The sequence below is a fragment of the Oncorhynchus mykiss genome, chromosome 18, assembly GCF_057628025.1.
Source record: "Oncorhynchus mykiss isolate SJ-2025 chromosome 18, ASM5762802v1, whole genome shotgun sequence".
Classification (NCBI taxonomy): Eukaryota; Metazoa; Chordata; class Actinopteri; order Salmoniformes; family Salmonidae; genus Oncorhynchus; species Oncorhynchus mykiss.
In genome coordinates this window covers 20,505,429-20,523,634 of record NC_143039.1, presented here as the reverse complement: position 1 = coordinate 20,523,634, position 18,206 = coordinate 20,505,429, and the positions used below count along the sequence as shown (strand labels likewise).

The 18,206-nt window shown below is 46.7% G+C and overlaps 1 protein-coding gene across 3 annotated transcripts in view; it reads left to right on the top strand.

Moving 5' to 3' along the window:
- Positions 1-18,206, top strand: part of LOC110513917 (uncharacterized) — a 99,239-nt gene that overhangs the window by 64,476 nt on the left and 16,557 nt on the right. For all 3 annotated transcript variants that reach the window (XM_036951305.2, XM_036951303.2, XM_090207694.1), the window contains exons 7-12: positions 6,571-6,712; positions 7,896-8,065; positions 10,068-10,246; positions 11,285-11,438; positions 13,307-13,448; positions 15,502-15,671. In XM_036951305.2, coding sequence (XP_036807200.1) covers positions 6,571-6,712; positions 7,896-8,065; positions 10,068-10,246; positions 11,285-11,438; positions 13,307-13,448; positions 15,502-15,671 — 957 coding nt within the window. The remainder of the gene's footprint in view (positions 1-6,570; positions 6,713-7,895; positions 8,066-10,067; positions 10,247-11,284; positions 11,439-13,306; positions 13,449-15,501; positions 15,672-18,206) is intronic.

Genomic DNA, 18,206 nt, shown 5'->3' with positions numbered 1-18,206 from the left:
TCCCTCTCGGGACGTGCTGGACCGTGCGCTGATTGATGATTTCCTCCGTTGCCGCCAGGTTTCCTCCTCGAGTGCGCCAGGAGGCGCTCGGTGAGTGGGGGGGTACTGTCATGTACTGTCATGTTGTCTTGTCTCTGTCCTTTCCCTTCACCCTGTCTCCCTCTGCTGGTCGTTGTTATGTTACCTTTTCTCCCCCTCTTTTCCCCAGCTGTGCCCTGTCTCCTCCTAACTACCTCGTCACCCCGTTCCCCACCTGTTCCCTTTTTCCCTCTGATTAGGTCCCTATATCTGTCTCTGTTTCTGCTCCTGTCCTTGTCGGATTCTTGTTTGTTTGTTTGTGTGTCTCATGCCTGAACCAGACTATCATCGTGTGTGCTGCAACCTTGTCCTGTCCTGTCGGAATCTACCTGTCCATCTGAGCCCACGTATGTTCGTCATTAAAGTACTCTGTTTGTTAATTCGCTTTTGGGTCCTCATTCACGCACCATAACAATATATGCCTGTCACATGTAGTCTATAAGGCCAGTTTCCAGAGTGGTCCTGTTTTCCTGGTAGGATTTGTGATTTGCTGACTGACTGAGATTACTGGTCCATTAAGAAGTACAGTATGTAGTAATACTTCTCAGTGGACCAGTAATCTCAGTCAGTCATTAGACAATGGGTAGGTCAAGGCCTGTTCTCTCTAGTGACCTCACCTCATTATAAGTCTCTCAACAGATGTTACCTGGATGCACCTCCACCGCAGGGAGCGTGTGTGTGTGTGTGTGTGTGTGTGTGTGTGTGTGTGTGTGTGTGTGTATTTACGTGCGTGCGTGTGTGTGACAGTCAGTCTGTCACTACCATACTGCCTCAGAAATACTGTATTTCCTGACATTGGAAATACATAGAACATTAACTGTCAATTGAACAGCCTTATTCAAGACGGTCATGTTTATTAGCCTTATAAAACTTGTCATGGTGTAATAGCCTCATAACATTGTCATGTATTGTCATGTTGTGTGTTTCTGTCCTTTCCCTTCACCCTGTCTCCCTCTGCTGTTCGTTGTTAGGTTACCTTTTCTCCCCCTCTTTCCCCCAGCTGTGCCTTGTCTCCTCCTAACTACCCATTCACCCCGTTTCCCACCTGTTCCCTTTTTCCCTCTGATTAGGTCCCTATATCTCTCTCTGTTTTTGTTCCTGTCCTTGTCGGATTCTTGTTTGTTGTGTTTCATGCCTGAACCAGACTATCGTCATGTTTGCTGTAACCTTGTCCTGTCCTGTCGGAATCTGCCGGTCTATCTGAGCCTACCTATGTTTGGTTATTAAAGAAGCTCTGTTTAAGTTAGTTCGCTTTTGGGTCCTCATTCACTCACCGTAACAGAAGAATCCGACCAAGAATGGACCCAGCGACTTCGGATCCTCTCCACTCAGCCGTCGAGATCCAGGGAGCGATGCTAGGCAGACACGAGCAGGAATTGTCTGCTGCTCGACATGCCGTTGAGACCCTGGCCACCCAAGTCTCCAACCTCACAGAACAGGTTCACCATCTCCGCCTCGATCCACCGGCCACTTCCAGGGCTTTCGAATCTCCGGAGCCCAGAATCAATAACCCGCCGTGTTACTCTGGGGAGCCCACTGAATGCCGCTCGTTCCTCACCCAGTGTGATATTGTGTTTTCTCTCCAGCCCAACACTTACGCCAGGAGCACTGCTCGTGTCGCCTACGTCATATCTCTCCTTACTGGACGGGCTCGTGAGTGGGGCACGGCAATCTGGGAGGCAAGGGCTGAGTGTACTAACCAGTATCAGGACTTTAAGGAGGAGATGATACGGGTTTTTGATCGATCTGTTTTTGGGGAGGAGGCTTCCAGGGCCCTGTCTTCCCTATGTCAAGGCAATCGATCCATAACAGACTACTCTATTGAGTTTCGCACTCTTGCTGCCTCCAGTGGCTGGAACGAGCCGGCTTTGCTCGCTCGTCTTCTGGAGGGTCTCCGCGCAGAGGTAAAGGATGAGATTCTCTCCCGGGAGGTTCCTTCCAGCGTGGATTCCTTGATTGAACTCGCTATTCGCATTGAGCGACGGGTTGATCTTCGTCACCGAGCTCGTGGAAAGGAGCTCGCGTTCTCCGTTGCCCCCCTCTCCGCATCACTACCATCTTCCTCTGCCGGCTCGGGAGCTGAGCCTATGCAGCTGGGAGGTATCCGCGTCTCGACTAAGGAGAGGGAACGGAGAATCACCAACCGCCTCTGTCTCTATTGCGGTTCTGCTGGTCATTTTGTCACTTCATGTCCAGTAAAAGCCAGAGCTCATCAGTAAGCGGAGGGCTACTGGTGAGCGCTACTACTCCTGTCTCTCCTTCAAGATCCTGCACTACCTTGTCGGTCCATCTACGCTGGACCGGTTCGTCAGCTTCCTGCAGTGCCTTAATAGACTCTGGGGCGGAGGGCTGTTTTATGGACGAGACCTGGGCTCGGGAACATGACATTCCTCTCAGACAGTTAAGGGAGTCCACGGCCTTGTTCGCCCTGGATGGTAGTCCTCTCCCCAGGATTCAGCGTGAGACGCTACCTTTAACCCTCACTGTTTCTGGTAATCATAGCGAAACCATTTCTTTTTTGATTTTTCGTTCACCTTTTACACCTGTTGTTTTGGGCCATCCCTGGCTAGTTTGTCATAATCCTTCCATTAATTGGTCTAGTAATTCTATCCTCTCCTGGAACGTCTCTTGTCATGTGAAATGTTTAATGTCTGCTATCCCTCCTGTTTCCTCTGTCTCTTCTTCACAGGAGGAGCCTGGTGATTTGACAGGGGTGCCGGAGGAATATCACGATCTGCGCACGGTGTTCAGTCGGTCCAGGGCCACCTCTCTTCCTCCACACCGGTCGTATGATTGTAGTATTGATCTCCTTCCGGGAACCACTCCCCCCCGGGGTAGACTATACTCTCTGTCGGCTCCCGAACGTAAGGCTCTCGAGGATTATTTGTCTGTAGCTCTTGACGCCGGTACCATAGTCCCCTCCTCCTCTCCCGCCGGAGCGGGGTTTTTTTTTGTCAAGAAGAAGGACGGGTCTCTGCGCCCCTGCATAGATTATCGAGGGCTGAATGACATAACAGTTAAGAATCGTTATCCGCTTCCTCTTATGTCTTCAGCCTTCGAGATCCTGCAGGGAGCCAGGTTTTTCACTAAGTTGGACCTTCGTAACGCTTACCATCTCGTGCGCATCAGGGAGGGGGATGAGTGGAAGACGGCGTTTAACACTCCGTTAGGGCACTTTGAATACCGGGTTCTTCCTTTCGGCCTCGCTAACGCTCCAGCTGTCTTTCAGGCATTAGTCAATGATGTCCTGAGAGACATGCTGAACATCTTTGTTTTCGTTTACCTTGACGATATCCTGATTTTTTCACCGTCACTCCAGATTCATGTTCAGCACGTTCGACGTGTCCTCCAGCGCCTTTTAGAGAATTGTCTTTTTGTGAAGGCTGAGAAGTGCACTTTTCATGCCTCCTCCGTCACATTTCTCGGTTCTGTTATTTCCGCTGAAGGCATTAAGATGGATCCCGCTAAGGTCCAAGCTGTCATTGATTGGCCCGCCCCTAAGTCACGCGTCGAGCTGCAGCGCTTTCTCGGCTTCGCGAACTTCTATCGTCGTTTCATCCGTAATTTCGGTCAGGTGGCAGCTCCTCTCACAGCCCTTACTTCTGTCAAGACGTGCTTTAAGTGGTCCGTTTCCGCCCAGGGAGCTTTTGATCTCCTCAAGAATCGTTTTACATCCGCTCCTATCCTTGTTACACCTGACGTCTCTAGACAGTTCGTTGTCGAGGTTGACGCGTCAGAGGTGGGCGTGGGAGCCATTCTTTCTCAGCGCTCCCTCTCTGACGACAAGGTCCACCCATGCGCGTATTTTTCTCATCGCCTGTCGCCGTCGGAACGTAACTATGATGTGGGAAACCGCGAACTGCTCGCCATCCGGTTAGCCCTAGGCGAATGGCGACAGTGGTTGGAGGGGGCGACCGTTCCTTTTGTCGTTTGGACTGACCATAGGAACCTTGAGTACATCCGTTCTGCCAAACGACTTAATGCGCGTCAGGCGCGTTGGGCGCTGTTTTTCGCTCGTTTCGAGTTCGTGATTTCTTATCGTCCGGGCTCTAAGAACACCAAGCCTGATGCTTTATCTCGTCTCTTCAGTTCTTCAGTAGCCTCCACTGACCCCGAGGGGATTCTCCCTGAGGGGCGTGTTGTCGGGTTGACTGTCTGGGGAATTGAGAGGCAGGTAAAGCAAGCGCTCACTCACACTCCGTCGCCGCGCGCTTGTCCTAGGAACCTTCTTTTCGTTCCCGTTCCTACTCGTCTGGCCGTTCTTCAGTGGGCTCACTCTGCCAAGTTAGCCGGCCACCCTGGCGTTCGGGGTACGCTTGCTTCCATTCGCCAGCGTTTTTGGTGGCCCACCCGGGAGCATGACACGCGTCGTTTCGTGGCTGCTTGTTCGGTCTGCGCGCAGACTAAGTCCGGTAACTCCCCTCCTGCCGGCCGTCTCAGGCCGCTTCCTATTCCCTCTCGACCGTGGTCTCACATCGCCTTAGATTTTGTCACCGGACTGCCTTCGTCAGCGGGGAAGACTGTTATTCTTACGGTTGTCGATAGGTTCTCTAAGGCGGCTCATTTCATTCCCCTTGCTAAGCTTCCTTCTGCTAAAGAGACGGCACAAATCATCATCGAGAATGTTTTCAGAATTCATGGCCTTCCGTCAGACGTCGTTTCGGACAGAGGTCCGCAATTCACGTCTCAATTTTGGAGGGAGTTTTGCCGTTTGATTGGGGCTTCCGTCAGTCTCTCTTCCGGCTTTCACCCCCAGTCTAACGGTCAAGCAGAACGGGCCAATCAGACTATTGGTCGCATCTTACGCAGTCTTTCTTTTCGCAACCCTGCGTCTTGGTCAGAACAGCTCCCCTGGGCAGAATACGCCCACAACTCGCTTCCTTCGTCTGCGACCGGGCTATCTCCTTTTCAGAGTAGCCTCGGGTACCAGCCTCCGCTGTTCTCATCTCAGTTCGCCGAGTCCAGCGTCCCCTCCGCTCAGGCTTTTGTCCAACGTTGCGAGCGCACCTGGAAGAGGGTCAGGTCTGCACTTTGCCGTTATAGGACGCAGACTGTGAGGGCTGCTAATAAGCGTAGAACTAAGAGTCCTAGATATTGTCGCGGTCAGAGAGTTTGGCTCTCCACTCAGAACCTTCCCCTTAAGACGGCTTCTCGCAAGTTGACCCCGCGGTTCATTGGTCCGTTCCGTATTTCTCGGGTCATTAATCCTGTCGCAGTTCGACTTCTTCTTCCGCGATACCTTCGTCGCGTCCACCCGGTCTTCCATGTCTCCTGTATTAAGCCCGTTCTTCGCGCCCCCGCTCGTCTTCCCCCCCCCCCCATCCTTGTCGAGGGCGCACCCATCTACAGGGTCCGCAGGATTTTGGACATGCGTCCTCGGGGCCGTGGTCACCAGTACCTCGTTGATTGGGAGGGGTACGGTCCTGAGGAGAGGAGTTGGGTTCCCTCTCGGGACGTGCTGGACCGTGCGCTGATCGAGGATTTCCTCCGTTGCCGCCAGGTTTCCTCCTCGAGTGCGCCAGGAGGCGCTCGGTGAGTGGGGGGGGTACTGTCATGTATTGTCATGTTGTGTGTTTCTGTCCTTTCCCTTCACCCTGTCTCCCTCTGCTGGTCGTTGTTAGGTTACCTTTTCTCCCCCTCTTTCCCCCAGCTGTGCCTTGTCTCCTCCTAACTACCCATTCACCCCGTTTCCCACCTGTTCCCTTTTTCCCTCTGATTAGGTCCCTATATCTCTCTCTGTTTTTGTTCCTGTCCTTGTCGGATTATTGTTTGTTGTGTTTCATGCCTGAACCAGACTATCGTCATGTTTGCTGTAACCTTGTCCTGTCCTGTCGGAATCTGCCGGTCTATCTGAGCCTACCTATGTTTGGTTATTAAAGAAGCTCTGTTTAAGTTAGTTCGCTTTTGGGTCCTCATTCACTCACCGTAACAAACATAACATGGGTTAATCATTAAAGCAAAAGGTACTGTCTATACAATGTTTAAATCATAAGTGTCCACGTCACTGTAAGTTACATAATGTGCTTCTTCAGGGAAATAAATGGATTTAAACAGTAACTGTTTGTTCCAGTCAGCCTGAGTGTCACTGTTGGAGATGTAATCCTTCTCACGAGGTCCTGCTGTTTGATTTGGGGTTCAGTTCAGTTTCCTACCAGCTGCTGCTCTCAAAAAGAGTCGTAAGACCAACCTGGTTAACGGATTAACCGTTTTTAGCGTTCACCCAAATGTCATGAACCTGGATTTGAGTTTCCCTGACAACCAGGGCACCTGAGAGGCCCGGTGAAATGTTAAGAGGCTGATGTTTTATAATATGGATTATTTTGATAGCTGAATGATTTTGGCATGTATTTCTTCATGTTTATAAATTGTTGATCCGTGTATTCACCAGAACAGTGCATAGAAAAATATATCAGTCTGTTAGAAAAAGCCGACAGTGAATGCAGATATCCATAGAGATGGTTAGAGTCATTAACCTCTCGTTTTATCCCCCAGGTGCTGTTGCCGTGACGACCCGGCCCCACATCTACTACTGCCGCTCGCCCAACATAGAGGTCTTCACCTGCTGGTGGCATCCCCTTGACAACAACTCAGAGAGTGATGACAACATCACCTACAGCCTCACCTACTCCTTAGAGTACGTACTATTACTGTACAATGCATTTGTATTCAGACCCCTTGATCCACATTTTATTAAGTTACAGCCTTATTCTAAAATGGATTACATTTGTAAAAATCCTGCTCAATCTACGCACAATACCCCATATTGACAAAGTGAAAACACAGCTACTTTCAGGTCTCTCCAGAGATGTTAGATCTAGGTCAGGTCCGGGATCTGGCTGGGCCTCTAAAGGACATTCAGAGACTTGTCCCCAAAGCCACTCCTGCGTTGTGCTTAGGGTCGTTGTCTTGTTGGAAGGTGAACCTTTACCCCAGTTTGAGGTCCTGAGTGATCTGGAGCAGGTTTTCGTCAAGGATCTCTCTGTACTTTGCTCTGTTCATCTTTCCCTCAATCCTGACTTGTCTCCCAGTCGCTGCCGCTGAAAAACATCCCCGCAGCATGATGCTGCCACCACCATGCTTCACCGTAGGAGTGATGCCAGGTTTCCTCCAGACGTGACGCATGGCATTCAGGCCAAAGAGTTCAATCTTGGTTTCATCAGACCAGAGAATCTAGTTTCTTATGGTCTGAGAGTCCTTTAGGTGCCTTTTGGCAAACTCCAAGCAGGCTGTCATGTGCCTTTTACTGTGGAGTGACTTCTGTCTGTCCACTCTACCATAAAGGCCTGATTGGTGGAGTGCTGCAGAGATGGTTGTCCTTCTGGAAGGTTCTCCCATCTCCACAGAGGAACTCTGGAGCTCATTCAGAGTAACCATTGGGTTCTTGGTCACCTCCCAGACCAAGGCCCTTCTACCCCGATTGCTCAGTTTGGCTGGGCGGTCAGCTCTAGAAAAGGTCTTTGTGGTTCCATACTTCTTCCATTTCAGAACGATGGAGGCCACTGTGTTCTTGCGGACCTTCATTGCTGCATAAATGTTTTGGTACCCTTCCCCAGATCTGTGCCTCGACGCAATCCTGTCTCGAAGCTCGACCTTATATCAACAGGTGGTAGAGGATAAAATCCTGCATTCGTTAAAAAAACGCCTTGAAATACTCCAAGATTCATTTTTAATTTCAAGGCTTTTTCCACAGTAAATGTAGGTATTTTCATTCTATCACATCGTGTAGTAACAATGTAACCGAAGAGTCCGTCTTCATTAAAATAAATTAGTTGAGTTGAATTGAATTGACCATATCATTCCTTTGTTGTTTGTTACAGAAAGGGCCCGAGGCGTGAGTGTCCAGACTATGTAACGGGCGGCCCCAACAGTTGTCACTTTGACAGCGGCCACACATCCATCTGGACCATATACTGCATGAACGTGATGGCCAGGACCTCCCACGGAGTGTTCAGCTCCAAGGACCACTGTCTGGAAGTGGCTGATATAGGTACAGGGAGATATAAATCACTGTCTGGGTGTGGCTGATGATATAGGTACAGGGTGATGTAGTTCACTGTCTGGATGTGGCTGATATAGGTACAGGGTGATATAGACCACTGTCTGGATGTGGATGATATAGGTACAGGGTGATATAGTCCACTGTCTGGATGTTGCTGATACAGGTACAGGGTGATATAGGCCACTGTCTGGATGTGGATGATATAGGTACAGGGTGATATAGGTACAGGGTGATATAGACCACTGTCTGGATGTGGATGATATAGGTACAGGGTGATATAGGCCACTGTCTGGATGTGGCTGATATAGGTACAGGGTGATGTAGTCCACTGTCTGGATGTGGATGATTTAGGTACAGGGTGATAAAGACCACTGTCTGGATGGGGATGATTTAGGTACAGGGTCATATAGACCACTGTCTGGATGTGGAGGATATATGTACAGGGTGATTTAGACCACTGTCTGGATGTTGCTGATACAGGTACAGGGTGATATTGAGCACTGTCTGGATGTGAATGATATAGGTACAAGGTGATGTAGACCCCTATCTGGATATGGCTGATATAGGTATGATACAGGGTGATATTGCAGTGCAGGCTGTTCCCCAATGCTGGAATGGGGGAACGGTTTGGGAACCCCTGATATGGGTCACCTGGGGGCTCCACTCAGTCTGGAACGGCATCCTGCTGCCGAGATCAAAAACCATCTGGCTAGTGATTTCTCTTGCCCCCCCACCCCAAAAGAAGAAAACTGTCAAATCAGCAGCAATTCAGCTAAAATTGAGTTTAATTTAGGAAATCTGCTCCCAAGTATTTACACAAATAAAGAAATAGAAATATGTGATGTTGTCTCAATGTAATCAAGGTATGAAATTACTATTCTTTTCAAATACGATCTCTTTTGGGGCTTAGTTGTGGTCAATTTGCAGTGTACAAATTATTATCATTATTTTCCAGCCCCCCAACCATTAGCTCCAACAAAAGTCACCCTGTAGCTGAATCAAGTTGCCCTAGATAGTGTGCTACGTTTGACCAGAACCTAAGGGGAATAGGGTGCTATTTCAGTACACTATAGTATATGGAATAGGGTGCTATTTCAGTACACTATATTATATGGAATAGGGTTCTATTTCAGTACACTATAGTATATGGAATAGGGTGCTATTTCAGTACACTATAGAATATGGAATAGGGTGCTATTTCAGTACACTATAGAATATGGAATAGGGTGCTATTTCAGTACACTATAGTATATGGAATAGGGTGCTATTTCGGCTCAACCTATGACTGTTGTGTTAACCCACTGTTGTGTCTGATATTTGTGATGTCTCTTCCTGTGTGTCTGGCGTCGGCCACGCCTCCTCTCCCTGTTTGTGTGACGTCTGCTCCTCCTCATTTCAACCCATTCTGTCCCTCTTACTTCTCCATCAGTGAGTGCACTCCCAAAGCCGATGGAAAGAGCACCCTGATTTGTGTGTGTGTGTGTGTGTGTGTGTTTGTGTACACGTGCATGTGAATGTTCAATACTCTATGCACATTGCAAACAGTCACCACTCATATCTACATTGTGCTTCCGTATACACAGAGAATAGTAACGCATGTGAAGGAAAATAGAAGGGTCCTCTCCAGGCTCTAGGCTTTTTCTCCCCGTAACAATAGAGATGTGTCATTCAGAACCTATGAAGCTTCCCCTTCTTACTCTGAAACCCCTTCCAACTGGCCTTTCTCCATGTTCATTATAAAAGATAACCCCATTCACGTACCATTACCTCAGCATGTTGCTTATTGTCTCTGTTGTCCCTCCACATCCTGTTTGCTGTTCATTGTGTATTCTCCCCTCCCCCTGACTGCCAGCCTAGGTCTTTTCCTTTCACCATCCTCCTATCTCATTGTTTCTCTATTTACGTTCTAGCTCTTCTTCTCTCCCTGTGAAGCATACAACCATAACAAGCCCACACCATGCAGTTTTCTTGTCTGTCTGTCTGTCTGCAGTGGAGACAGAGGCTCCGGTTAACTTGACCTACACCCTGTTGAACGAGACGGAGGAGGAAGCTGGCCGCACCGCCATGGTGTCCTGGGTTTACCCCAATCCCTCCCACATCCAGTACGGTTGGATCACCCTGGTCTTCGAGCTGCAGTACCGACTCATCGCCGAGCCCAACAACTGGAAGGTAGAGAGAGAGAGAGGGAGAGAGAGAGAGAGAGAGAAAGAGAGAGAGAGAGAGAGGGGGACAGAGAGAGAGGGGGAAAGAGAGAGAGGGGGAAAGAGAGAGAGAGGGGGGAAAGAGAGAGAGGGGAAGAGAGAGGGGGAAAGAGAGCGGTGGAGAGGGAGAGAGAGGTAGAGGGGGAAAGAGAGCGGGGGAGAGAGAGAGAGAGTCAGAGGGGGAAAGAGAGCGGGGGAAAGAGAGAGAGGTAGAGGGCTAAAGAGAGCGGGGGAATGAGAGAGAGAGAGAGAGGTAGAGGGGGAAAGAGAGCGGGGGAATGAGAGAGAGAGAGAGGTAGAGGGCTAAAGAGAGCGGGGGAATGAGAGAGAGAGAGGTAGAGGGGGAAAGAGAGCAGGGGAAAGAGAGAGAGGTAGAGGGGGAAAGAGCGGGGGAAAGAGAGAGAGAGAGGAAGAGGGGGAAAGAGAGCGGGGGAAGGAGAGAGAGGGAGGGGTGTAGGTGCAGTGTTTATCAACACCATTTGAGGGTGTTAAGCGTGTGATGTGGGAAGCATGTCATGTCCTTGATTGATTCTTTAAGAGGAAGATGTGCTTATTTCACAGTTAAACCGGGAGTTTGTCTGTTACCCACGTTACGACCGATGATCCTGCCTCTTTGTCAGATGAGAGAAGAGAAAGAACAGAAACAAACAGAAACGCAGCAGCTCTCTATGGCTTCATGGTTTAGTCTGGCTGAACGGTGAAACATCTTTTTTTAAACAGTACCATATTATTTCAACAGTATCGGATTTTTAAACTGGCACTTTAACCAGTATCACACTACTCATCACCTTCTGTCACCTCTATCCCGTGTAGCTCATTTGGTATAGCATGGTGCTTGCAACGCTAGGGTTGTGGGTTTGATTCCCATGGGGGACCAGTATGAAAAATGTATGAAAATGTATGTACTCACTACTGTAAATTGCTCTGGATAAGAGCATCTGCTAAATGATGGATGTGTACTGTAACTGCTACTGACAGCTCACTATCACCCCCTGTGTGTCTGCAGGTGAAGGGCTTGCTGAGAGAGCCTTGTCTGGAGCTGCTGGATCTGCCGGTAGGAGAGTACATTGTCAGGGTGAGATGCCGTTCCCGCAACAACGGCCTCTGGAGCAAGTGGAGCACCCCTGTCCTACTCTGTGTCCCAGTCAAATCTACCCCCGGTAGGGACTCTTAACTGTCTGATGGTTCAGTTACAGTCAACTCCTAATCTGAAGCATTAGGCTATAACATAACAAAATGTGGAAAAGGGGTCTGAATACTTTCTGAATGCACTGTTCGTGTGCCTCAAACACTGCCAAGCGCCTATGAATAGGAAACTGCCAATGTCATATCTATCTAAAGTACAGCACAGTGTCTGTACTGTTATATATGCCTGTCACATGTAGTCTATAAGGCCAGTTTCCAGAGTGGTCCTGTTTTCCTGGTAGGATTTGTGATTTGCTGACTGACTGAGATTACTGGTCCATTAAGAAGTACAGTATGTAGTAATACTTCTCAGTGGACCAGTAATCTCAGTCAGTCATTAGACAATGGGTAGGTCAAGGCCTGTTCTCTCTAGTGACCTCACCTCATTATAAGTCTCTCAACAGATGTTACCTGGATGCACCTCCACCGCAGGGAGCGTGTGTGTGTGTGTGTGTGTGTGTGTGTGTGTGTGTGTATTTACATGCGTGCGTGTGTGTGACAGTCAGTCTGTCACTACCATACTGCCTCAGAAATACTGTATTTCCTGACATTGGAAATACATAGAACATTAACTGTCAATTGAACAGCCTTATTCAAGACGGTCACGTTTATTAGCCTTATAAAACTTGTCATGGTGTAATAGCCTCATAACATAACATGGGTTAATCATTAAAGCAAAAGGTACTGTCTATACAATGTTTAAATCATAAGTGTCCACGTCACTGTAAGTTACATAATGTTCTTCTTCAGGGAAATAAATGGATTTAAACAGTAACTGTTTGTTCCAGTCAGCCTGAGTGTCACTGTTGGAGATGTAATCCTTCTCACGAGGTCCTGCTGTTTGATTTGGGGTTCAGTTCAGTTTCCTACCAGCTGCTGCTCTCAACAAGAGTCGTAAGACCAACCTGTATATTAGCTTCAACTTGTTTTTGGTGCAACTAGACCCCCCCTTCAGTGTGTGTGCTATGCTTTTGTTTGTTTTCAAACATATGAGATCTCTGTTTCCAGTTCAATGACATAAGAAGAAAATAACTTCACAAAACACTTGTGTTCAAACTTCCTTAGTTTGTATCACATGGGGTTGTTCCCGCATCGCCATCCAGACAAACTCACCTCACCCTTTGTGAGCTTCTATAATGGTGTAATGCCGGGGTGTAGTGGAGGAAGAAGTCAGACGCAGGAAACAGAGAGTTCAGAGTAGAGCTACTTCTTTAATCACCACACATTTGAAACGACGCCACTCAAACAAATGCCCCAAAACACAGGGGAACCAAACAGTCCCGAATAACACACGTACACGAACAACCGTGACTTACAGGCGTGTACACGAGTACACATAAAACAATCCCGCACACCCAGCAGGCGGGCCGGCTAGATAATAAAGCCCAACTAATTAACCTAACTAAACACAGGTGTTACTAATAAACAGACAAGGAGGGGGAGAAAATGATCAGTGGCAGCTAGTAGGCCGGTGACGATGACCGCCGAGCGCCACCCTGAACAGGAAGGGGAGCCACCTTCGGTAGGAGTCGTGACAAATGGTTAACGGATTAACCGTTTTTAGCGTTCACCCAAATGTCATGAACCTGGATTTGAGTTTCCCTGACAACCAGGGCACCTGAGAGGCCCGGTGAAATGTTAAGAGGCTGATGTTTTATAATATGGATTATTTTGATAGCTGAATGATTTTGGCATGTATTTCTTCATGTTTATAAATTGTTGATCCGTGTATTCACCAGAACAGTGCATAGAAAAATATATCAGTCTGTTAGAAAAAGCCGACAGTGAATGCAGATATCCATAGAGATGGTTAGAGTCATTAACCTCTCGTTTTATCCCCCAGGTGCTGTTGCCGTGACGACCCGGCCCCACATCTACTACTGCCGCTCGCCCAACATGGAGGTCTTCACCTGCTGGTGGCATCCCCTTGACAACAACTCAGAGAGTGACGACAACATCACCTACAGCCTCACCTACTCCTTAGAGTACGTACTATTACTGTACAATGCATTTGTATTCAGACCCCTTGATCCACATTTTATTAAGTTACAGCCTTATTCTAAAATGGATTACATTTGTAAAAATCCTGCTCAATCTACACACAATACTCCATATTGACAAAGTGAAAACACAGCTACTTTCAGGTCTCTCCAGAGATGTTAGATCTGGGTCAGGTCCGGGATCTGGCTGGGCCTCTAAAGGACATTCAGAGACTTGTCCCCAAAGCCAGTCCTGCATTGTAATTAGGGTCGGTGTCTTGTTGGAAGGTGAATCTTTGTCCCGGTTTGAGGTCCTGAGTGCTCTGGAGCAGGTTTTCGTCAAGGATCTCTCTGTACTTTGCTCTGTTCACCTTTCCCTCAAACCTGACTTGTCTCCCAGTCGCTGCCGCTGAAAAACATCCCTGCAGCATGATGCTGCCACCACCATGCTTCACCATATGAGTGATGCCAGGTTTCCTCCAGACGTGACGCATGGCATTCAGGCCAAAGAGTTCAATCTTGGTTTCATCAGACCTGAGAATCTTGTTTCTCATGGTCTGAGAGTGCTTTAGGTGCCTTTTGGCAAATTCCAAGCTGGCTGTCATGTGCCTTTTACTGTGGAGTGACTTCCGTCTGGCCACTCTACCATAAAGGCCTGATTGGTGGAGTGCTGCAGAGATGGTTGTCCTTCTGGAAGGTTCTCCCATCTCCACAGAGGAACTCTGGAGCTCATTCAGAGTAACCATTGGGTTCTTGGTCACCTCCCAGACCAAGGCCCTTCAACCCCGATTGCTCAGTTTGGCTGGGCGGTCACCTCTAGGAAAAGTCTTTGTGGTTCCATACTTCTTCCATTTCAGAACGATGGAGGCCACTGTGTTCTTGGGGACCTTCATTGCTGCATAACTGTTTTGGTACCCTTTCCCAGATCTGTGCCTCGACGCATCCTGTCTCGAAGCTCTACAGACAACTCCTTAGACATCATGGCTTTTGCTCTGACATGCACTGGCAACTGTGGGACCTTATATAGACAGGTGTGCGCCTTTCCAAATCATGTCCAATCAATTGAATTTTTCACAAGTGGACTCCAATTAAGTTGTAGAAACATCTCAAGGACGATCAATGGAAACAGGGTACACCTGAGCTCAATTTCGAGTCTCGTAGCAAAGGGTCTGAATACTTATGTAAATAAGGTATTTCTGTTTTGTTTTTTATGAATGTGCAAGTATTTGTGATTATGGTGTATTGTGTGTAGATTCCTGAGGGGTTATTTTTATCTAATCAATTTAAGAATAAGGCTGTAACGTAACAAAATGTGGAAAAAGACAAGGGTTCTGAATACTTTCCAAATGCACTGTATATACACACACCAGGTACTATATACTGTATATATACACACACCAGGTACTATATACTGTATACATACACACCAGGCTTTATATACTGTATATATACACACACCAGGTACTATATACTATATATATATACATATATATATATACACACACCAGGCTTTATATACTGTATATATACACACACCAGGTACTATATACTGTATATACACACACCAGGCTTTATATACTGTATATATACACACACCAGGTACTATATACTGTATACATACACACCAGGCTTTATATACTGTATATATACACACACCAGGTACTATATATATATATATATATATATACACACACACCAGGCTTTATATACTGTATATATACACACACCAGGTACTATATACTGTATATACACACACCAGGCTTTATATACTGTATATATACACACACCAGGTACTATATACTATATATATATATACACACACCAGGCTTTATATACTGTATATATACACACACCAGGTACTATATACTGTATATACACACACCAGGCTTTATATACTGTATATATATATATACACACCATGTACGATATACTATATATATATATATATATATATATAGTGTAGTGTAGTAACAATGTACTCTAAGAGACCATCTTCACTTAAATAAATTAGTTGAGATGAATTTAATTGACCATATCATTCCTTTCTTGTTTGTCACAGAAAGGGGCCGAGGCGTGAGTGTCCAGACTATGTAACGGGCGGCCCCAACAGTTGTCACTTTGACAGCGGCCACACATCCATCTGGACCACATACTGCATGAACGTGATGGCCAGGACCTCCCACGGAGTGTTCAGCTCCAAGGACCACTGTCTGGACGTGGCTGATATAGGTACAGGGAGATATAGACCACTGTCCGGATGTGGATGATATAGGTACAGGGAGAGATAAATCACTGTCTGGGTGTGGCTGATATAGGTACAGGGTGATATAGACCACTGCCTGGATGTGGATGATATAGGTACAGGGTGATATAAATCACTGTCTGGGTGTGGCTGATATAGGTACAGGGTGATATAGTTCACTGTCTGGATGTGGCTGATATAGGTACAGGGTGATATAGTTCACTGTCTGGATGTGGCTGATATAGGTACAGGGTGATATAGTCTACTGTCTGGATGTGGATGATATAGGTACAGGGTGATATAGACCACTGTCTGGATGTGGATGATATAGGTACAAGGTGATATAGACCACTGTCTGGATGTGGCTGATATACGTACAGGGTGATATAGACCACTGTCTGGATGTTGCTGATATAGGTACAGGGTGATATTGACCACTGTCTGGATGTGGCTGATATAGGTACAGGGTGATATAGACCCCTGTCTGGATGTGGCTGATATAGGAACAGGGTGATATAGACCACTGTCTGGATGGGGATGATATAGGTACAGGGTGATATAGACCAGTGGTTCCCAAACTGGGTCAAATTTGGGTAGTACATCATCAGTTCCTCTTATCATGTTCGTCAATACATAACTTAGAGAGCTATTCAGAAATGTCCAGCTCAACTAGCCCATGTTAGCTCAAGTTTATTTATATGTTTTTTAGCCCATAGATATTGTTGTATGTTTTTAGTCACTCAGATATAACATGAATACACATTAGACATGGCAAAATGAATACAATTGCAATACAATTAGCTTTAAACTGCTAAATGTTCTTTGCACCCCATGACAAAATGTGTAGAATTACAGAAACCTGCAACATTCTCTCCACCAACAAGAAGGGTGTGAACAGTTTCTGTCATGAACAGAGCTTGTGCCCATAGAAATAGATGTGGAGGGGGGGGGGGGGGGGGGGGGGGTGGGGCAGGCTGTTCCCCAATGCTGGAATGGGGGAACGGTTTGGGAACCCCTGATATGGACCACCTGGGGGCTCCACTCAGTCTGGAACGGCATCCTGCTGCCGAGATCAAAAACCATCTGGCTAGTGATTTCTCTTGCCCCCCCACCCCAAAAGAAGAAAACTGTCAAATCAGCAGCAATTCAGCTAAAATTGAGTTTAATTTAGGAAATCTGCTCCCAAGTATTTACACAAATAAAGAAATAGAAATATGTGATGTTGTCTCAATGTAATCAAGGTATGAAATTACTGTTCTTTTCAAATACGATCTCTTTTGGGGCTTAGTTGTGGTCAATTTGCAGTGTACAAATTATTATCATTATTTTCCAGCCCCCCAACCATTAGCTCCAACAAAAGTCACCCTGTAGCTGAATCAAGTTGCCCTAGATAGTGTGCTACGTTTGACCAGAACCTAAGGGGAATTGGGTGCTATTTCAGTACACTATATTATATGGAATAGGGTTCTATTTCAGTACACTATAGTATATGGAATAGGGTTCTATTTCAGTACACTATAGTATATGGAATAGGGTGCTATTTCAGTACACTATATTATATGGAATAGGGTTCTATTTCAGTACACTATAGTATATGGAATAGGGTGGTATTTCAGTACACTATATTATATGGAATAGGGTTCTATTTCAGTACACTATAGTATATGGAATAGGGTGCTATTTCAGTACACTATATTATATGGAATAGGGTTCTATTTCAGTACACTATATTATATGGAATAGGGTGGTATTTCAGTACACTATATTATATGGAATAGGGTTCTATTTCAGTACACTATATTATATGGAATAGGGTGCTATTTCAGTACACTATATTATATGGAATAGGGTTCTATTTCAGTACACTATAGTATATGGAATAGGGTTCTATTTCAGTACACTATAGTATATGGAATAGGGTGCTATTTCGGCTCAACCTATGACTGTTGTGTTAACCCACTGTTGTGTCTGATATTTGTGATGTCTCTTCCTGTGTGTCTGGCGTCGGCCACGCCTCCTCTCCCTGTTTGTGTGACGTCTGCTCCTCCTCATTTCAACCCATTCTGTCCCTCTTACTTCTCCATCAGTGAGTGCACTCCCAAAGTCGATGGAAAGAGCACCCTGATGTGTGTGTGTGTGTGTGTGTGTGTGTGTGTTTGTGTACACGTGCATGTGAATGTTCAATACTCTATGCACATTGCAAACAGTCACCACTCATGTCTACATTGTGCTTCCGTATACACAGAGAATAGTAACGCATGTGAAGGAAAATAGAAGGGTTCCTCTCCAGGCTCTAGGCTTTTTCTCACGGTAACAATAGAGATGTGTCATTCAGAACCTATGAAGCTTCCCCTTCTTACTCTGAAACCCCTTCCAACTGGCCTTTCTCCATGTTCATTATAAAAGATAACCCCATTCACGTACCATTACCTCAGCATGTTGCTTGTTGTCTCTGTTGTCCCTCCACATCCTGTTTGCTGTTCATTGTGTATTCTCCCCTCCCCCTGACTGCCAGCCTAGGT